This window comes from Neodiprion fabricii, chromosome 7 (genome assembly GCF_021155785.1).
Source record: "Neodiprion fabricii isolate iyNeoFabr1 chromosome 7, iyNeoFabr1.1, whole genome shotgun sequence".
Classification (NCBI taxonomy): Eukaryota; Metazoa; Arthropoda; class Insecta; order Hymenoptera; family Diprionidae; genus Neodiprion; species Neodiprion fabricii.
Window position 1 is genome coordinate 15,486,211 of NC_060245.1, and position 22,470 is coordinate 15,508,680.

General features: G+C 34.2%; 2 protein-coding genes across 17 annotated transcripts in view; one reads left to right on the forward strand and one right to left on the reverse strand.

The window, feature by feature from the left end:
- LOC124186307 (calpain-B-like) overlaps nucleotides 1-19,102 on the forward strand; it is a 55,555-nt gene extending 36,453 nt beyond the window's left edge. For 9 of the 16 annotated variants that reach the window (XM_046577880.1, XM_046577885.1, XM_046577884.1 and 6 more), the window contains 13 exons: nucleotides 517-704; nucleotides 2,779-3,082; nucleotides 3,150-3,331; nucleotides 4,260-4,510; nucleotides 4,873-5,030; nucleotides 5,128-5,345; nucleotides 5,469-5,511; nucleotides 6,433-6,477; nucleotides 6,713-6,842; nucleotides 10,854-10,988; nucleotides 15,157-15,284; nucleotides 15,380-15,575; nucleotides 15,830-18,153. In XM_046577880.1, coding sequence (XP_046433836.1) covers nucleotides 517-704; nucleotides 2,779-3,082; nucleotides 3,150-3,331; nucleotides 4,260-4,510; nucleotides 4,873-5,030; nucleotides 5,128-5,345; nucleotides 5,469-5,511; nucleotides 6,433-6,477; nucleotides 6,713-6,842; nucleotides 10,854-10,988; nucleotides 15,157-15,284; nucleotides 15,380-15,575; nucleotides 15,830-15,915 — 2,064 coding nt within the window. In that variant the 3' untranslated portion in view covers nucleotides 15,916-18,153. Of the gene's footprint in view, nucleotides 1-516; nucleotides 705-2,778; nucleotides 3,083-3,149; nucleotides 3,332-4,259; nucleotides 4,511-4,872; nucleotides 5,031-5,127; nucleotides 5,346-5,468; nucleotides 5,512-6,432; nucleotides 6,478-6,712; nucleotides 6,843-10,853; nucleotides 10,989-12,185; nucleotides 12,500-15,156; nucleotides 15,285-15,379; nucleotides 15,576-15,829; nucleotides 18,154-18,587; nucleotides 18,839-18,955 lie in introns of those variants that run through there. The other 7 variants (XM_046577883.1, XM_046577877.1, XR_006871622.1 and 4 more) reach the window with 6 other exon arrangements.
- A 304-nt stretch (nucleotides 19,103-19,406) lies between these two features.
- Nucleotides 19,407-20,653, reverse strand: LOC124187049 (probable ATP-dependent RNA helicase DHX35). Its single transcript, XM_046579295.1, has 4 exons — nucleotides 20,646-20,653; nucleotides 20,085-20,371; nucleotides 19,666-19,971; nucleotides 19,407-19,570 (listed from the first exon to the last, which is right to left on the reverse strand). Exons 1-4 carry the CDS (start codon nucleotides 20,651-20,653, stop codon nucleotides 19,407-19,409), a joined length of 765 nt encoding a protein of 254 aa, XP_046435251.1.
- Between the last annotated feature and the right edge of the window lie 1,817 nt (nucleotides 20,654-22,470).

The window sequence follows — 22,470 nt, forward strand, 5'->3', positions numbered from 1 at the left end:
TTTATTACGGTATTTCACTCATCAAACTGCTAATTTGATCAATTTTAACCGGACTGAAGAGAAGCCCAATGGATGAAACTACACACCAGAACTTTTCCATTTTGAACCGTAGAAACAGCCCTTAAAGTTCCGGCAGAATCCGTGTTCCGGAGGCCTGACACTCTCGATGTCAGTGACAGGTCACAAATTAGCGAGGCAGTGTCTCGTACCATGTATCGGAAGTCTCGATTAGTCAAGCTTGATTAAAAACTGAAATTCTTGCTTTTATTCCCATTTCGGACAACAAACAAAACATAAGGACCAGTAAAATATATAGCCCCAAGTTCATCGTTTCATGCTTCTGGCTAGCTTACCAAGATTTATTTAATCCTCAAGACTATCATATTTTAGTTTCCAATCAATATTGATGCATAGAAATTTCAGGTAGATCGTGTATCACAAGAATTTTCTGCTACGTTCTTTCTCCTATTTCACCAATCAAAGACACCTATAGGTAATGAGTTCACTTATTTTCAGGAAATTGCACACGATCCACAACTATTCGTTGAGGGGTTTTCACGGTTTGACGTACAACAGGGCGAGCTTGGTGATTGCTGGCTCATCGCAGCTGTTGCCAATCTTACACTACATCCAAACTTATTCTTTCAAATTGTACCCGAAGATCAAAGCTTCGAAGACAACTATGCAGGGATATTCCATTTCAGGTATAATTTAGCATCTGACATGTTACACCATTCATGTTGCATCTAAACTGTTTGTGATCGCATATTTTCATTGACTATCCAAAAAATAATTCTATCAAGGTGCGTGGGATCTTTTTAAAGATAAATGGGTGATATTGTCTCGATGGTAAGTTACGGAAGAAGAAAAATCTGTTTTACAAAATCTCTGCCAGTGTGTATTTGTGGGTGTGTGAAGTTGGCGGCCCAAATTAAAAATTCAATAAAAATTATGCGTGCGCTAACTCTTCCCGAATGAGTTCAGGAGTTCTCGAATATTTTCAAAAATAGTTCTGTTTAATTATTAATGAAAAATATTGACTTTTCGAGGGGCCAACTTTACGAAGCACCCCATTTCGGAAAAAATCGAGCAAACTATTGTTTTGAACTGCCTGATATGTTTCTGAGTCTAAATATCAAAAAAATGGCAGTCTCAAAGGATTAGGTTTTCCCAATTTTGACAGCTATATGAATTTATTTTTTGATCAATCCCAGGTTTAGTAATGTCCATCAGAATTTCTAAATTCGTCAAGTTATTTCTGAATTTATTGAATTAAAATTTTAAGAAACGTATTGAAAAAAAGAATAGCTGCATCACCAACGTAGCCAATTTGCTATGCTGACAGTTGAAGGTCCAATGTAGTACAAAAGTTTTTCAAACGCGAAAATTTGCAGAATGTAATTACAAATCAGTATTTGATATTGTTGTAAAGATTTAACAATTTCATCTAATTTCTCCAAACAGCAACTTCTTTTCGTCGTAAGTTCTTTCCATTTGCTCAATACATCATCTATCATAGTACATATTACGCCGGTCGATATATCTAAAACGATTTTTACCCGTACACTTTACAAACGAATTGACAATTGATGATGTTTCTAGTAAAATAACAATTGGAATAGAAAAATTGTAGAAATTGCCAGTACTGATTTTTTCAATGGAGTCTTGGCAACGTGACTTTAAGTACTCTGGCTACTGGAGACAGCGCTGTTATTTTTTCAAATTCGTATCGCCGATCAAAAAAGTCAGTAGAAAGTGTTTTATGCAACGTACGGTAAATTTTGGGGACTAAATAACTATCGTGCACTCTAGTCAACATAACATTTTTCTTGAAATGGGGTACTTCGTGTTATTGAACCCCCCAAAAGTTATGATGGATTTTTCAGTAATAATTGAAATGAATTATTTTTGAAAATAGTTCAGAAATCCAGAACTCTTTCGGAGAGAGTCGGCACACTCATAATTGTTAATAAATTTTGAATTTGGATTGCCAACTTCAGACATTCGTATTTGTACCAATGATAGCGAATACACATGGAATAACATCCTCATTGCGTAATAAAAATGAGTCTGAGCAACTTGAAATAATACAAGCTGAGTTATCAAAAATTTGAGTGGAGTTGCAGTATATATATTTAAAATTTCTCAACTGTCCGACTGTGAGTGCTTATGGGCTTACTTAGAGATATTCTACAAAAATTCTACGGATAACGATCTCTCAAGCAGGTAGAAATCGATTGGTATAAGTACAAATGTTCGCGAATTACTATATTTGTGCTCCATAACTATCGCAATATAAGACTTCTTGAATGTTTTTCAGACCGTTTGTAGGGATCTGGCTAGCTATTGTAAAATGAACTCAATTACATTATAATCAAATAAAAACGACCAGACTTTCATCATTTTGAACGTTTTAATTTTAAAATCTTTTCTCAGATTGTTGATATGTCGGCTTGTGTATTCGAATTTGTTCAGAAGGATTGCTGTTTCATAGAAGGGATGTTGTTTTATTCAGGTTCACCATTATTGACACAAAAAACACTGTTGGAGGTTTATTTAACGCTTCGGTTTCCATTTACCGAAATTTTAATTTAGACGGGATGACTCATTCACCGCAATAGGGTGCTATCAGTTTTTACAGGTCGAGCAAGATATCACTTCTTTTTACCAAAATAAAAAGGTCCAAAAACTTTTTTGTATCATGCGAGTTTACGTCCAATAAATGTATTCCTGCAATGAGTGGTAATTTTGATTTTTTCAATTGCTTTCTGCACTTAGATTTTGGCAGTACGGAAGATGGGTAGATGTAGTCATAGATGATCGCCTGCCGACTAGTCAAGGGAAATTGATGTTTTTACATTCAGCTGAAAATAACGAGTTTTGGAGTGCACTGCTTGAGAAAGCCTACGCGAAGCTTCATGGTTCGTATGAAGCTTTAAAGGGAGGAACGACATGTGAAGCTATGGAAGACTTTACCGGAGGAGTAACAGAGCTGTACGAAATGAATGAAACACCGCCAAACTTGTTCAATATTCTACTCAAAGCTTATGAAAGAAACTCATTAATGGGTTGTTCACTGGAGGTAATTGACAAAAGCGAACTTTTAATCTTGTGAAGATGATCTAAACATTCACACACGAATCTTTCAGCCGGATCCAAACGTATTAGAAGCTGAAACGCCAGAAGGTTTAATCAGGGGACATGCCTATAGTATTACACGAGTCAAGTATGTTGATATCATGACGCCAAATCAAGTAGGAAAAATTCCTTTATTGAGATTGAGGAACCCATGGGGTAACGAGGCTGAATGGAACGGACCTTGGAGTGATCAGTGAGTATATGCTATGCAAAAAATCTTGCAACGTAGATAAAAAAAATAATCTAAAAGTAATTACAGAGATACGAATTAAATTAGAGATTTTAAATAGGCTGTAAAACCTTGTGCATATTTGCATATTTTTTTTAATGCATTCTACCGTATTCTAAATCTATCAAAAGTGTACAAACATCTGGGTTGCAACACTTCAATGAATAATACTTAAAGCGGCTATTGGAATTTAAGATTTCTTGAGGAGGTGAACACTCCTAAAGGGAAGTGTGTACTTCGTGAAAAAATGTCCTGTGAAGTCACTTGGAGTCATCCAGTTCTTTAGAGTTTAGGAGTCCCCAAATCTGGTGTACAACCAACTAATTCAGGAATAGTTACCCCTCGGAATTTTCTTAATGTGCTAATAGCGCACAGTACTAGAATCAAAACATAGAACGATGCATGAAGTTTTACCAATTATCGATGTGAGCGTTACAATATGAGGCCTGAAATTTAATACAAAATAACTGCGAATATTTAGCTACCCCATCAGCCACACAGACGGCCGAGAATATACCATGTACTTTTCATAATCAGATTGAAGGATATAAATGAACATTATTTGTAATATTATCCCGATGAATAGATAGATAGATAGATAGATAGATTTCATATTAGATGACGACCATTGGCGTGTCACTGTTCTTCTAATGTGAAGTTCAGTATTCATATGTCATAGAGATTGAGAATCAGCATATGATCATAGTTTTCGTTAATTTCAGGCTGTATTTTTTACGGAAGTTGACCTGCAGCAATTATAGTGCAAGTGCATTGTGTTATTGTCGTGACAAACTATAAGTAATATTTGCTTCATTGTAAGAATGCCATAGTTTTTATGCTTGTAACGTTGCCAAAAATCTGATTAACCTAATTGAAATTATGTGTCCTGTAGATCACCTGAATGGAGGTTTATTCCTGATCATGAGAAAGAGGAACTGGGATTAACGTTCGATGTAGATGGTGAATTTTGGATGTCTTTACAAGATTTCAAGCATCACTTCACACGGCTTGAGATCTGTAACTTGAATCCGGACTCTTTAACAGACAGTGATCTCAGCGCTGGTAAAAAAAAATGGGAAATGAGCATATTTGAAGGGGAATGGGTACGCGGAGTAACAGCTGGTGGATGCCGTAACTTTTTAGGTACCTTGCCAAACAATCATTACTATTGGGAAATATCATCATAACATCAGAACCTAATTGTTCGCATTATTCTATAACCAGATACCCTAAGCGTTTAATTTCAATGGAGGCAAATCTTAATTCTTAGGGTTTCAAATTACTCATGTTGTATAAATTATTTGAACATAAACAATAATGTACAGGTTCTACCATCCACGGGCGAAATAACTGGTCAAGCTGTCAGCCTGGTTGCATTACTTTGATTTTTTTACAACATACAGTGACAATCCCCATAATTAAAAAAGCCTATGCAAAAGATCATTAAGTTTCAAAACCTGACGCTGGATGACATTTGTTAGAGCGAATTTCTTAACTATTTTTAGAAACCTTTTGGCACAACCCCCAGTATCGTATAACATTAGAATACCCTGATGAAGATGATGACAAATGCACGGTTATCGTAGCATTGATGCAAAAAAATCGTAGGGCACAAAAACAGATGGGTGCTGATTGTCTGACAATTGGCTTTGCCATGTATCGTGTAAGTTTTAATTGGCTATGTTTGAAAAATTTGAGGAATGTATCTTACATATTGTTGGAAGAATGTGAGTAGTGACTTTTCAATCCGTTTTTTTTAGCTGGAAGATCCCGACAGATTACCAAAGCCGTTGGATGTTAATTTCTTCAAGTACAACGCCTCGGTAGCTCGATCTCCGTCATTCATTAACCTTCGTGAAGTTAGCTGCCGATTCAAGTTGCCGCCTGGTGTTTACTGCATTGTTCCCAGTACTTTTGATCCGCATGAAGAAGGCGAATTCTTATTGAGAGTATTTTCTGAAAATCAGAACAACATGGAGTGAGTCATGAAAACACAGTCAATAACGAAATTGGCAATTTTTCTGCAACTTTCGAGTTAATGAAACGTCAAAGATGATGCTGATTTTACATATTATATTATAGTTCTGAATTCTGATTGCAGGGAAAATGATGAACAAATTGGTATCGGCGAAGTCGATGATAGGGTATGTGATATAGAGTTTTGTTTTCTGAAATCAAATAACAACAGACGTGTATAGATTATCTAAGAACATGCATGAAAGCGTAAACAATTAACTTGAGTTGTTTGGACACTAATATTTCAATTTTAAATATTAATTGATAACGCTAACTAATCGACAAAACAGTCACTTTCAATTTTGCTTAATATTCACCTAATATCCTCTAACTGAATATCGATCGGACAGAATCTTACTTAAGTTTTCAATTTTCTAAAGTATCAAGAACATTGCTATTACAGATAACAGTCAAATTTCCTGTTCCAGTCTATAAACCTTATAGGTGTGCAGCATACTTCACAAGTCATATGTGAATACTGCTACGTAGTGAAACACAGCCAACGCAAATCACGTAGAGACTCTGCATGTTTGTGGAAGAAATAGTAGTACTAACAATCACAAAAATATATATTTGAACAAGGCTGGTAGAAACTCATTCTGCTCATTTTCCATACGTTTTAACGAAATATGAATTTTTCTTACCTCGAAAATATTTGTTGTTTAATAAACTATCTAGGGTATTTCGCTTTTACAAAGAAAAGAAAAGAGTTTAAAATGTAACACTTTTGCAATTATTACCTCACTTCATTCTAATTAGCATGAAAAGTTAGAGAATATTCCCTTATTCCACTCGCTTTGGGCCTGAAGTACTGTGACAATCCAACGGAAATCTTCAGTTAAAGTCATGGAGTACTCCTACCTTTACCGACCGAGCAAAATTACCCTATTTCTTCCTATATTAAAGATACGATTTTCAAGGAAAAACTTTTATTTCTCAGTTCTACCAGCCCGTCGGCATTGTCAATATTATAATTGTGTGGGAACTAAGTGATATACTGTCACTAATCACTAATCACGTGTTGCACGTTTGTGTCGCTTGGCTTTTAGGTCAATAACCATGGTAAAGAAAGGCCAGAAGGGCAAGAAGATACAGTAAGTATTATTATTAAAGAGAAAGTAATTTTTAGGGGAAAGATTGTTACACAGTGACCAATTAAAATATTCGTCGAAATTTATTAAATTTCCACTTTGCACCTTGCACGAGCACAAGAATGAGTATAACATAGTTGAAATGTATAGATGTAACGAAAACTGATGTTTAGTGTGAGTGTATACTTTGTTTAGATGTACTTTATACTCAAGACAATCGTGATGATTTTTCCATCAGGTAAGAGATCAGCCTGAGCCTGATAAAAACGAGGAAAAAGTACGAGAGTTCTTCAGAAAACTTGCCGGTGATGATATGGAAGTCGATTGGATGGAACTGAAAGAAATCTTGGACTTCGCTATGCGCAAAGGTTTGTAGCACAGTTAATCTTTATGTACAAAAATATTGAAAGTGTGCTTGTTGGTGGATATTCATATTGTTGAAAGGTATGATGGACTATCATTGTACATACATTATATGTAATAATCATTAAACATTAGCTGTGGAAACCTTGAAAAACTTCAAAATGCAAGTCCAATGAAGTGCTGGTTGAATAATTGTTTCTTTTCAAACAAATGATAAACATCTGTGTTAAATTTGAACACAGTCTTGTATTTGCTAGAGATGCTCAGTTGAAAAACTCACTGAAAACTGTTTGTCTTTGAATAATATTCGAAGTATTTTACAATTACACTGCAAAACAAACAAACCCATCCCAGTGAATGTTAAATTATTCACACTTGGATATCTTCACAACCTACTTGAACATTTCGCATGAATTCTTCACGAAAATTTGTTTACACATTATTTACGGCTACATTATCATTTCATGCCCATATTTCTATTCTTTTGCTTACGCATGTACATGCCACTAAAATGCAGCCTTCTAACTTTAGTTATTTTATATATGTGGCTCGTTGTGTTTGCAAATAATTTGCTCTGTTCTCTTGATACAAACGATTCAATGCATGCTGTAAAGTTAGATGCAAATACTGTTCAGAATGACTGAGAATAAATAGCTATAAATTGTCGATAGAGAGCCATGTATATAATAATTGTGATATATGCATAAATACATTTTGATTAAGTAATTGTTCATTGCATTTGAGTTCGATTGAATCCTTTAAATTATTAATTCAAACGCGGAATTTTTTTTGCTATAAAAAATAATGGGAATCTTCATAGGTTTGAATAATATTTCATTGTGTCTTGAGAATTGACGTGCGTTGCGTTTCATATATTATTAGGCACAACGGGTCTTGCTATAGTCAATAGGGAAGGAAAATTTTTTCTAATAAGCGTGATGTTATTTGAAAGAAACGTATTGCGCCTTTAACTTTGGGTTATTTTTGCTTGTTCGATCTTTCTTTCACCTAGGTTCGGTGCATCAGATTGGTTTTTTTTCGGGTTGTGTAATTGATTGATTAATCGTATTTTGGAGTCACGGGTCCTTTCAAATGTTTTTTTTTTAACTTATTTTTTTTTCATGTTAATCGATTAATCATCTTTTGTTGATTGATTGTGTTATCGAGCAATCCATCAATCGATTAATTGGAAGAACAGTTAATCAAACTCTACGACCAATCGATTATTCAATAAAATAATCAATTTAAGCTTACGATTAATCGATTATTTGCACAGCTCCATTTTCTATTGTCTTTCTCAGATTTCTCTTCTGTAAGTCAGATCAAAGTTCAACCATATGCTTCACTTTATTTACTGGTAGATTGTGGGAAAACTTTATGGTAATTTGCATTGGTATCTGGTCACTAAGTACAAATCACCATGCAGTTTTTCGATAGTGTCCAGGTTTAAAAATGAATATAATACATACAGTGTATGTGCATTCATACTGTAAGGGGTATTTTAAAAAAATGCTATTACATTGTATCGACTTCTCACCTCTGAGATTTGTTTCTTTTAGTCTGAAAATGATTTTTCCAAATCAACTAATATTTTTAACAAGAGTACAAATTGACTTATTACACCAGTTTTACTAAAATTCTGTCATGGGAAAAAGTATTAAGAACAACATCAAGATCTCCTTTTCCTCAAAATTTATTAAGGAAGTTCTGTCTTATTTATAAACTAAAATCTAAATTTCAGACATTTGAGTGCTATGCTTTTAATTCAATGTCTTAGCGTTCTTAAGACATTTTCACAAAAATTTGTAGCTAAAATTTATCGAAAACTGTATAAATAAAAATAAGCTTGATATTACTCAAATTTTTAACCCTTTGCAGTCGCGCTTGTTAGTCATCCGATAAGAAATACATGGTTTCTGGGAACAAAAATGACCCAGTGCGACCGCTGAGGTTTCAGAAAATTCGTGAGAAAGATTTAGAAAAAACAATTCATAGAGGAAATCTCAAGTCCTTTGATGATTTGTTTTAAAGCTTCTGTGATTGCCTATCAATGGCTGATCAAAACATCGTAGTTGAGAATTGGGTTCGAAAGCAGTGTACCTCAGAATTTTGGGTGTCGACATTGCAACGTCTCAAAATTTGATTCAAGAACATCGTATCTCAGAATATGGTTAAAAAAAACATCGTGTTTAAAAATTTGGATCGACATCATACCTGAAGTTGAAATTATATACACATAATTTCCTAAGCTGCACCACATGATTGATTAAAAAATATATGCTGCTAGTAAACATATGAATTCTGTTTAAGATCTAATATTTTTTCGTAAAATCAATTCTGTTAGGGCATAATCACTGTAATTATCATCCGAAATAATCCATTCCTTTTTTGTGAACTACTGTTTAAATGTAGTTCATAAAGTTAATTGAATCATATTTTTAAATTCAATTTATAAATTAATCAAAACCCTAATTTTTTTTTAAACTGATCTATCCGGCAATGGCCCAGTGCTAAAAAATGTTGGGAATGAAATCTTAACGTGGGATATGATGTTTATGAATCAAATTCCACTACAAATTTTCAAATAAATCTCTTGTATCACAGCCGTGAAGCTAGGAATCGGTGGTGAATTTTTTCATACTTGTTCGCTGAATGGTTTGGAAGCTACTAGGGTACACAAGTGTTTGCAAAACTAAAAGCGACCATCACTCAAATCTAAATTAAGATTATGGTGATATTTATTTAAAATTAACGCTTGAAGTGATGATAAAGTTAATGATAGTATGTCTTAAAGCATTGGAAAAGTTACATATTTCATGTCTTGGACATCAATTGTATGAGATATAACTGAAGGATGCTGCTTGTTCAAGAAAAGGTTGAACCCTGAGAAATTTTACATATGATCATTTCAGTCAAAGGATCAGCTATAAATTGAAAAAATTTATAAAACAACCTATAGCGAACTCGAAAAATCGTAGATTCTGAACCGAATATTCACTGTGTCTCTAGAACTTAACTTAATCACTCCTAGATCTAGAGCCATAATACAAAATATATATTTGAAAATTTGAGTGGGTGAAAATTCTCGATTGCTGAAAATTGTCAGAATCACTCTGCATGTATATTTCATTCTACGAACGGATAACACAGGGTTGGTACACATGTGGAAAAACTGATATAAGTCACTAAATGTTATAAATAACGCAAGAATTTCATCTCTTCAGAACAAAGTAGTTTGTATTTAGAGAAATTGAATACACATTTTTTCTGCCATTTCTTTCACATATTTGGAGCGATACAAATTCTCTAGTATCGATGATTTCTGTTGATCATCGCGTTTCAACTTGATTACAACATTTGATACTCAAATTAACTGTCTTGAGGTGTAATTTTGGCTGATAAAAAAGGCCATACAAAATGACAACATTGTTGTAATAATGAATTTTTTTCTCCTACATAGAAGTAAAAAGTTTTTCCAATACTTGCTTGGAAAATATAGTGTCTAACCCTCTGGCAATTGGTTTTAGTCGTCGAGAAATTCACAATTTGCGCCGTCAGTTTATAATTTTCTAAAATGAAAGGTGCAATAATTGGGTCTAAACGTGTCAATAAATGGTACACTTACCGTAATGTTGTTCATACAAAATAGCGATTATTGAGGAATATGCTTCTCGAAAAGCTATTGGAAAAGTCTTATTAGACGACTGGATTACCTGGGAAAGTGAGGGAATATTTAGACTCTAAAAAGAGTACAAACCCTGAATCGATGTTTTGTATAAGGTATAAATTTGTAGACTTTTAAAATACCTCTACATTATGATGTTACAAATACAATTGTTCGAGGATTCTCTTTGCACTTAGTACGTAGACAAATTAACGACACTTTCACTATCTAGAAAAAAAGTACCTGAATGACGCAAATCTTGTCAGAATTGATATTTGCCAGCGCGGTGGACATTAATCCAAATGTATATATGTTAATAGTCTAGCTAACTCGTAGTGTGTGTTACGCATAGAGCTACCATCATCTGCTCGACGTAGCGAGGCTCGAGCCCCAGAAATCACCCCAGGAGAAGGGTCCATTGTCGACACGCTCATCTCGTTACTCTGTGGTCTTGTTTGTAATAACGAGCAATACAATAAACCTGTAGGTAAGGTATTCTGCAAGCTACCACCTAACAGTATAGACGAAAAATTATGAATATGTGACGTCACGTTGGACTGTGAAACAAGAATTTCCACAAAGATATTTTACTCTAGGCGCCCCCCTGGTAAAAATAATTTCTACGCTATTCTACAAAAATATAGAATTATAGTAAGTTGTAGAAAATGGTTATTTTTTTTGTATTTCATTTATAGAAAACCACGAAATATTGCTATTGAAAAATCAAGTCAATAAAATTAAATTAAACTCCACAAATTCCCATAAAAGTACAAAATATTATGAAAAATGATGATAGTTGATAATTTTTTATAACAAAAATAAAAAAGTCCACTGGCCATTATAATGAAAATAAAATTTTGCAACCTTTTGGAAAATTGTACGAATTCCCATCATAATCTATTGGCATAGAAACTGAAAATTTTTGAAAGTATTAAGGAAATCTGGATCTCGAAAATGAAATGATTGTTTTTCATACAATTTCTGGAAATATATTAATTTCTAAGAATGATTGTCGACAACATTACGAATATGTACGAGAAAGTATGAAATAGTATTTTTTAACTTATTGCAGACAAGTTAAGTACCTAGCAGAATTTGGGTTTATGTTTAAAGACTCTTTTAATCTTTTGTGTATGATCAAGATGGATTTAGGAATGCTATCGTGCATTTTTGAACTCACCTTGTCTCAATACGAGTCTTACCAAAAAAATAACATTTGTTATATCTCTAAAACAGGAATTCTACGATACAAATTATATGCATTTCAACATTACATATATGAAAAACGTTCGCGAAAATGCAATTCATTCTACAATTACCTATAAAAAGTCTCTAAAAAAAACCACTGAAATCTATGAAAAAGTGTATTCAAATACTAGAGGTGTGTTCCAAATTTCCTTAAAGATCGTAGGGATTTTTGTAGAAAATCATAGGAATTTTTTTTATCAGGGATGAAAAGTAGGATCAAGAATCATCGTCTGAATGTAGTTTTTTATTATATTCAGAAGCAAAATTTACTCATACGTATTCCGCAATCCAAATGTGTTACACTTACTTACCTCACGGTATTTGAAGTTCTACAGAGACTTACAAGTTTCTAATCAAAAGTCTGATTATACGGACATACTGTTTCCCTTTCTGTATGTGAACATTTACTGGTCCTGTCCATGGGTGCAAAAATCAGTGAACCGACCGTTGCTGACAGTGCTGCGAAGGTGATTGTGTCTCAACATGCTATGCTTCTCCTCTCAAGTTTTTGTCGCACTAGAGTAATTTTCCCTGCGTAGCACTCTGGTGGCGTTTCACGTTTCCTCTTTGTATGTTTGGTATGTTTACAATAGGTGAAGGTACAGATAATAATTCAGCCTCCGTCCCCACGTTCCATTTCCAAATTTTATTCTGTGACTCAACGGAACATTTGAACATGGAAAATTGCAAAGTACAGACTTTGCATTACCTATATGTATTGTATATTACATGCACAATATATATATATATACATATATATATTCATGTATATGTTGCTCACTGACATCTGTGCATTACGGTATAATATAAGGAAGTTTTAAGATTATTTCAAATTGTTTAATCATCTCCTTGAATGTTTCGAACGGCTAAAATTACCAAATCCTCATTGTATTAAGGAACTAACTATTTCATCAAATTTCGTTATGTACGTGTATATATAACTTTACTAATCATGGCAGCATTGTTGTATGTATAATACGATATCTCACTAATATGAGTGTCGGGACGTCATGTATTCTTGTTATTACATTCTGTGTTTATAACATTCGAATTTATGTTTTCAGGTACATATTATGGTCGTGCTTATCACGCTGTGAGAAATGTATAAATTTCAAACTAAAGCCTATTTCAATAACATTTGCTTTCACAACTTTTACCTTCGATTTTCCACTGTCCAGAATTTTCATCTGATCTTGTAACGGGTTTTCAAGAGAATGAGTCTTAAGAGCATGTAGCAGTCTTACCCTTACCGACCGAGCGAACTCACCCTTTTTCTTCCTATATTGAATAAACAAACAAACGGAAAGGGTTTCGAATTTCAAATTTCAACGATACATCGCTCTTTCGTAGCAGAATTCAGGAAAGCTAGTCATATCTCAAAAATTGTCCCAAAACGTGTAATTTTTTGAAACACGTCACTATTCACACATTTGCCGCATGAAAAGGAGGGGTCAAAAAGTGCATAGCTGAGATACTTTGCGGAATTCCGGAAAGAATACTGTGTAAAATGAGCCATCGTGAGACTGTTTTCATGCAATATTAAGATCGCTAGATGAGAACCAGGCATTAAAATAATTTCGTAAATAAAAAATACTCCTACGATATGCTGGGCGCACGGCCGAGCGTTCCTTGGTTGAAACGTTCCTTGGTTTTACGAAATTATTGTAATTCTTAGTTCTCGTCTAGCGACCTCAATATTGCATGAAAACAGTCTCACGATGGCTCATTTCACTTCTAATTTTTTCCTTAATTGCGCAAAGTATCACAACTATGCACTTTTTGGCCCCTGAATTGCGGAAAATGTGGGAATAGTAACGTATGAAAAAAACCACAAATTTTATTGACGATATTCGAATTATGAGTAACTTTCTTGAATTCCGCTGCGGAAGATCGAAGCACCGCTGAAATTGGAACCGTTTCCGTTCATTTGTTTATTTAATATAGGAAGCAAAAATGGGTGAGTTTACTCAGTCGGTAAAGGTAGGACTGCTACATACTCTTAAGTAGGTTCAAAAATATTGGTCACAACAAAACCAGAGAACAAATTTTTTTCATTTCTTGACCTACAAAATAGCATCATTTTTTTTTTGCTGGAAATTTTACCAACCACAGCTCTCCCTGTTCTACCACAGCCTATTAGCAGATTGAGGTTGTTCTCTTGTTGAACAAAGTATATGTATGTATTTAAGGGACTATATATTAGGGTGGTAATTAAAATGGTCATTTTTAAATCGGCTCCAAAGAATTCTCTTATATTTTCAGATTTTTATCTCAATTCTAACTCGTACCTGCAAGAGGGTGGATTTTCCCAGTTAACCCCTTCCAGAGGCACATTGAATCTACTGAACGGAAAATCCCAAAAGTCACTTGACGTTGTCGCATTGGACCCACCACTTTGAATTTTGTGGTTTCAAGTTCAGATTTATAATCAGCGACCTCGACAACTTCCCGCACACTGAGTGTTATCGAAATCAAATGACTTTTTCGCTTTTTGTCCGCCGTAATGGATCCACCATTTTGAATTGTCAAATTTTTATTTCAGATTTGTAATCAGCGACCCAAAAAACCCTCCAGACCAAATTTTATTGAAACCCGTTTGGTGGATTTAATGTGCCCCTGAAGGGGTTGAATGGGGAAATCCATCCTCTTACGGGCATGGGTTAGAGTTGAAATGGAAATCTGAACCCCAATCAAATTGAATAACTGGTTGTCAAGATAAAAATTCCCAAAACATACCCACTTTTACATGTATCTTCTTTCAAATATTTTTCGGAGAATTAGAATAGTAGATATTCATTCTCAAAGATCATCTCACACGGGAAATTATTGTTTTCTTGTCAAGTGGAACATTTTTTAAATCTCATGGTACAAGGCCCTATAACTTTGAATTAGTTCTTATAGGTGAGCTGACAGCAAAAATTCTTAGCGTCATTGATATTGCGATACCTTGGTGAACTGAAGTTCCCCCTATTTACCAACGCTTAGTCTTAAACATGTAACAATGCAACATGTATGTACAGAGATGTTAATAAAAAAACAGGTAGTAATAGATAAGTAGCGATCATGTATGTGCTTCGCAATTCATCAAACGAGTAGCAGTTTTTTGACAACATGATCATGTAGTAACAAATCGATACTCATTAAGAAAGATATATGTCACTCGTAATAAGTATTCTACAATTTTCTATTTTTATAGGTTTGCTTAATTAACCGACCTCTATAATCAGCTATACCGCATATAACAACTTTGACAGCTAATTAATCTGTTATTAATTGAATAAATTTTAATAAATACTACAAATATTTTGTACTCAGCCCTAAAAATTCTATTCGTAAAAACAAAAAATAGTACCTGTCAGCTACATTATGAATCTAGCTATTCATTCTACAATGATATCTCATTTCAGAATTGCAAAACGAAGGTTTCAGTAAAGATATATGCCGTAGTATGGTTGCCATGCTGGATACAGATCGTTCCGGTAAACTAGGATTTGAAGAGTTCAAATCACTTTGGAATGACATTAGAAATTGGAGGGTGAGTAAAGGTGCTTTCTAATCGATCGATCATAATTTGCCCAGCTCATTTATACATATAACTCATGATGAATGTTACCAAATTCTTCTCTTCAGGCTGTATTCAGATTATACGATAGAGATGGTTCTGGATACTTGAGCGCGTTCGAGCTTAGACAAGCTTTAAATAGCGCCGGCTATCGCATGAATAATCATATTTTGAACGTACTTGTACATCGTTATGGAACGAAGGATGGAATGATCGCATTCGACGATTATATCATGTGCGCTGTACGTCTAAAGACGATGATTGGTGAGTCAAATTGGTAAAACAAAACGAACAAAAAAGATTCACAGAAACATGAGACAGCTTCGTGGTCAGTTCAAAACGAGAAATTGTATAATTTTAGACGTGATTTGAAGAGTATACTTAATACAACATAAGGATTGGTACTTTAATTAATCTAACAACAATATATTCTTCATTACTAATCACTAACAATCAACACTCGATTCTTTGGTAACAACAAATATTCGTAATATCTCATGATTAACTCACGCTTGTAGATATATTCAGAGAACGCGATCCAGATAAGACAAACACTGCTACTTTTACAATGGAAGAATGGGTTGAGAAGACATTGTATTCGTAATCAATAACAAAAAAGAGGCAAACCAAAAGCACAAACTCAGGAACAAATTATCGACCAGATGTTGGTCAACGTGAAACTTTGAAGTACTACATTTTTCAAATCCTGGAAGCTAAATACAATTGAAGCTCTCATTTCTTCGAAACTCCAAACTCCTTTTTTCGTACCTGTTAAGCTTTATTGATCATCTCTTTCATTGTAACTAATAACTCACTATCCCTAAATATTCGTTTGTAAGCTTATGCGTTTCAGATTTACTCTATCAATTCATAACTGTACAGATAGTTTTTAAAGTACATGTGTATCCATTTGTGTTACGTCAATTCAAGTGTTCAAGCTAACTGGGCTTACCAACTTAATATTCAGAATCAGTTTTATCGAGAGAACATTATTAATATTTTACTCACATCTTCACTTTCGGGGCATAATCATTTTTTTCCAATTCATCAATTATTGCATGATAAACCCCTATGTGTGTAAAGAGAAAACATCAAAGTTTGTAGAAGTTGGTTCAATTTGCAGGAGAAACAATGATGTCAAACAGAAACAGGTCTAATTTATGTTGGCTGTATACAGGGATCCTGATACCTTAAGGAGGTTGATTGGCAAAAAATTACGACTTTTTATTAATTTCATCACGACATAGTCATACATTGAGTAATTATGAAATCATTATACAAAATACAAAAATCCGAAAATCGTAATTACTCGAATTATGAAAAAAAAGTTAAACACCGAAGCTTTGTTTCTAATCGCTTTAAAATGGTTAAAAATCTAGTAGATTTGTTCGAATATAATAATTCAATAAATACTCAATTTGCTAGTATCTTGTAATGAAATTAATAAAAAGTATCCATTTTGGCCAACCCACCTCTTTAAATAAGGCATAGGCAGTAGGACCAGGATAGCTATCTAAATTATGATTAGCGAGTTGGTTTCATGGTGCAAAGTATATAGTTGATGTTTATAACTAGCTTTTATGTATAAAAAAATCTACAAAAATATGGTCAGTGAGTGTGTGGGATTCGGATTGACAAAATACAATTTTCAAATCCCACTCGTATGCTGCATGTCTACAAAATGGCAGTTACTTTGTGACACTAAAAAAGCCTTTTTTAACCTCATTCCGCATGTCTGTCTTATTCATAAGTCAGTATGCTAAATTCAAATCGCGTATATAATATATACAACCAGTACTATTTGTTTTCTACCCATGGATGCCCAGAATACATATATACATGCTCAACCGTATACCATGTTGTTGCACTTTCGAGTATTCCTGTTAGCTCTCGCCAAAAAATGCCTTCAGGTAGCTCGAGCATCGAAACGTCGCGAACCAGATCCCTATTATGCTTGAATGCATATTGTTCATTAAGCTTTTTACTTCCAATATCAGATGAAGACTGAGACATGGTTGATAAAGGTAATCTCAATAGCCGGAAGAGCATTTGAAATATACTTGATTTAAGCAACGTAATAAATTGCAATTCGTACAGAACTGAACCATGGATTAGTTTTAATTGGATACCGGGAGTGGAAGGCACCAATAAACGCTACTGTGTCTAATATGTAGCATCAGAATGATATTTTCTTTAAAATATACAGTATATTTACACTTATAGTGTTTTATTTATGATAAATATTTATATTACATAGAGTTGTTTTTAAGTATTGGAGATAATAAATAAATGTCATTACAATGATAATATTTACATTTGAAAAAATGACAGAAGAAAAGTACTAGCATTACATAACTCGATAAAAATCATCATAATACAGGTGATAGAAACCGATTGTGAGATGCAAGGGCTGTTTGCCTCATGCATTAGAAGAAACAGTCAAGTTCTAGATTTTGAGTAAATTTGTATGCTGTATGCTTAAAAAAATTTGATCTTTCCGCGATATGATTTTCGGAATTCTTAATATTTTATCAACTGTTTTCATTTATTTCCTCTTCTTTTTTTTTTATAATAAATCGGAACTCAACAGATTACACTGAAAATCTGAAAGTTGAAGCTTTATACATTTACGTGAATTTAATCACGAAGTTTCATAAGTTAGTTATCTGTCCTTGAGGTTTACAGATATGTAAAACTGCAAAAACATCATGCTGAATAACCCATTCACTCAAACCATACACGTAGATAAATATTTCAAGTTACTTATTTTTATATTCCTTAGGAAACTTGTGTATTCTTCTTATACTTATTAAATTTACGCACCTTGCACCAATCCACTAAAGAGTCCCATTTATTTTTACATAAATTCCTATCTTTTCCTCAACAGTTTTTGGTTGGCTATAATTGATGTTCCTAATTTTCTTCCCATCCTGTAATTTCATATTCCATCAAATTTCCTAAAATTATCCTATTTTGTATTCAAAACGTTGCAAGACTCTAAGGGGGTACAGGAAATTTTCAAGATCACTCATCACTTACAGAACTTTTTAATATGCAGCATCGGTAGAAATAAGTAAGCGGATTCAGTTCGAGTATTGATCACGACGACAAAAAATAAATCAACTCGGTTTACACAAAGTACCAATTTATTAGTTGCCAAAATTCATATCAATTTTTTCTATCTAATGAAAGTCATTGATGGAAAAATTAAAACTTCTCTCATGGTTTTAGTGGTTGCAAATTCTTCCATCGTTTATGATGTATTTCAAAAAACAGCGATCCATTCATTTTCATCCGTTGGGGGGCTAGAAGGGATCGATGGCACGTCTTTGGTAGAAATGAGGTGCTAGTTCTTCCAGCCATTCTGGTTTTACAACCGTCAACTCTCGCATGTACGTTTTGCTGGTGTGCAAAATTTCGCAAAAGATGAGCCTGGAATTACAATGAATTTGAATACTATCAACTTACAATATCGTATGGCATGTTGGAAATTGAATTTCGAGGTGGCTACTCGAATAAAAAACGATGTATGTGTTGAAACATTTCAGGTATTTTAGATCAAGTTTTTACTCTGATTCAACAAATTAATTGGAGTATTCTAAACTAGTTATATTTCCAATTTACAAACATTAGTGGTTTTACAGGGTATCCATGTTCTGGAAAAACCTGGAATCATCAGGGTATTTTAAGGTCACTTAGGCAAGTTTTTAGAGACATATTCTTTGGTTTAAATTGCTTGGAATAAAAAGAAAAAAAGTTTTGTATAACTGACAATGACTTATCTTCACGAAGATTGAAAAAAAAAAAAAAATTGAATGAGCAAAGTTATGTAACTGTTTAGCATTACACTGATAAGCAAATTGATCTCCAACACATCTGGATAATTTTTTAAATTACCTGGTGATATTTGAAATTCATGAGACTTTCAATTTCACATTGTAGCAAATAACGTGTATATTCAAGGATTGAAATTAGAAATGATTGAAAAAATTTTCAGGTCCATCATCCCGGCATTATTATACATAGCATTTCGTCCAAGAGGCAAAATTTTCTTCTTTTTTTCTACCTTTCTTTGAAACTCATGTTCGGAAATATCTATACCAACCATTGAGGCTGTTGAACAGTGTACAAACAGCTGTTGGGGTGAATGTGAAGTTTCCTGCTACCTCGAACGGTCCTGTACACCCCAGTGTAATGAAGATACGCAGTGTTGGGAAAAAGGCCGGCAGTAATGCACCTCAGAACCTTTTCGGTGTCACCTGACAAGTAGAGTGGAATTTTGTAAATAACTCTTTACCAAGCTCTCGTCCATAAAAGGGCTTTAACTTAATCACATTTCGGCGGAATTGCTTACGTTGACAAGAGATAAGTGGAATATTCAACTTTTTAAGCATCTTACACATCTGGGTACGAATTTCTGTGGCTCTTCGTAGCGTTTTGTGATTGAGAAAATTCTGGTGACACCAGCTTGTTACTTTCTGGGACTCATAGGCCGTATAGACATTCAACAACGTGATCAGATCCCCTTCCTCTGCTTCGAACTTGCGACGTGCAACTCGTGCTTTCAGAGCTGCTTGACCCCCTCCGGGTATTGTAAACACATTTTGCACCTGAAGCATAGCTAGGATGATTGTTATCTCCGCTGAGCATTCCATAGTACCTGTAAGCAATTTTTTCATTGAAAACAGTTCATCTAATGTGTTGAGAATTTGGGCTGGAGCAAACGATTATAGCAAAGGGACACTAAATTGTGACACTAGAGTAGGATCCTACCTGAGATTATTAAACACTTGGCATAGACAGAATCTAATGGCATTTCTGCCATCGTTGCTCCCAGCGGACTTGTCAATTCTCCATTATTGTCAATGGCCCCCAAAGCATAAAGCAGTTCTAGGCCACACAGGAGATTTTTCGTTGGTGGCGGTGAGGGAAAATTGAATCGCAAGACATTATCGATGCCCAGAGCTTTCAGCTGTAGAATGGCAGGTGCTAGATCTGAACGTTGCATTTCTGGAGGAGTTGCTTCAACAAATTTGTCAAAAGCATCCTCTGTGTAAAGTCTGGAAATATACAAATAATCTCATTGACATTGCAATTCCATCGCTCTCGAGATCACATTTTTCCAGAGTTTCAGTAACTGATCATGGATCACCTTGACGAAATTGGTTCGTCAAAAATCGTTACTTTTTAATAATTTTATTACGAGTTAGTCGAATATTTAGTATTTACCAGATTATTATATTCCTAAATTAAAAATTTTTGTTTCATGTTTTTCCAGCTAAGTTTTTAGTTATTTCATCAAACTGCGAATTATTGTATTATTTATGAACTAACAAGTTCATGCTATTTGAATAAATTTTTGAATCCAGAATGTTGAAGATTGCAAGCGTTAAATTGCAGAACAATCATAAGAATCTTTGTTAATCCGGATGTTACGTAAATCAATTCATGAATACCAAAAGTACGTTGTCTCAAGTCAAATACTTGTTAAAATTTTCTTTATCAAGAGTACGATAGGTAAGTATCTATTTTTTTTCTATAAGATTCAAACTATTGCTACAGATATATACTGACAAAAACCGATTACGTACATTCAGCGAGAAAATACATTCAATGAAATTTACGGAAAACTGTTTTTTCAGTAAGCAAAACAAATACTTCTTTCTCAAACCTAATTTTTATTGCAGAATCCTGGCAAAAACATCTACTTTGTTAATTGCGCTGGCAACTAAATTATAAATTATGGGGAAAACAACAACAAGTAGAAATTTGTTGCGAAAAACCTTCAGACAAATAATGTTCCGAAACAAATCCTCAGTTGCAAAATTTGACCCCCTGATACGGCAAGACAGCAAAACATTACTGATTTGCTTCAAGTGAAATCCCCCTATTCGAAAATAGTCGTTTACTATAAACGAAATCTCTCTATCTCATAAAAAAGTTTCAAACAAATGAACGTAGAAAAAGATTATAATAACAATAGTAAAAAAAAGATTATAATAACAATAGTATAGGCATGAAGTTGGCGGTGGGATGAGATCCCGAAAACAAAACAAAAAGCATCTAGCAAACCCTTTGACAGCTGTCATCGGCTGTTTATGACAGTCTTTGACAAATATCTGTATAGGTATCTGTTTCCGACGCGCAAAAAATGAACATGCAAACGAAAATCATCAAGATGATTCCCGACGGGGATTGTCTTTCTCGCGCGTTGGCGTATTGTGTATATGGCACTCAAGATCGACACGCAGAGGTGAGACTGAGTATCGTTTCAAATATAGTGGATAATTGGTCTACATTTGCGGGTCTTATTACATGTAATGAGTCAAACGGTGCTGTGATTAGGTCACCTGGTGATTACAAATCACATATGAATAAAAATGCAATATATGCAGCTGCGGACATTTTTAAGATATGTATGATCGTGTATCGCGAAGAACAAATTCATCCACACCGGATCGGATCACAAAATGAAACACAATTCTCGCTACGCTTCACCGGCGACGGAGACAGTGGACACTTTGATGTCTTGCAGAACCAAAATAAAATTCAGATAGTGAGTAATAAGTACGAAAAGTAACAATCAAATAATAGTAAATCCAAATAAATCACCAAACAGTCAAAAGGACAGCCCGGATTTACAATGACAATGGAGAAAGGAGCAGTTTCAAGCAGCAGACAAGGCGATGAAGATGGTGGATGGTCGGAAGTATCACAAAAGAAAGAGGAAAATAAAATTGTAAGTGCGAAGAAGCAAATAAACCATAGAATAATATCCATCAAATATTCGTATAACCAGGCAAGAGGACGACCAGGATCGATGTTGACCACAAGAGAAAGAGGTGTTTTGCGGAATGAACAGCAACGCAAATATAGAGAAAAAAATAGTATAAAGAAGGTGATTTTGGAGAATAACCGGCAGAGTGGTAGTAAAAATAATTCAACGAAGGGTGTCGAAGAATGAGAAGAATCGATTGTGATTATTGATTTGGAGAATAAATCAAGAGGACGACCAACCAATGTGATGAAAATAGAAGAGCGAAAAATTAGACGACGAGAACAGCAGCGAAAATATAGGGAAGCGAACAAAAAATATCATACTGGCTTTTCAACCAACGAACAGAAAGAAGGAGTTTCAACCAGCAGACAAGGCGATGGA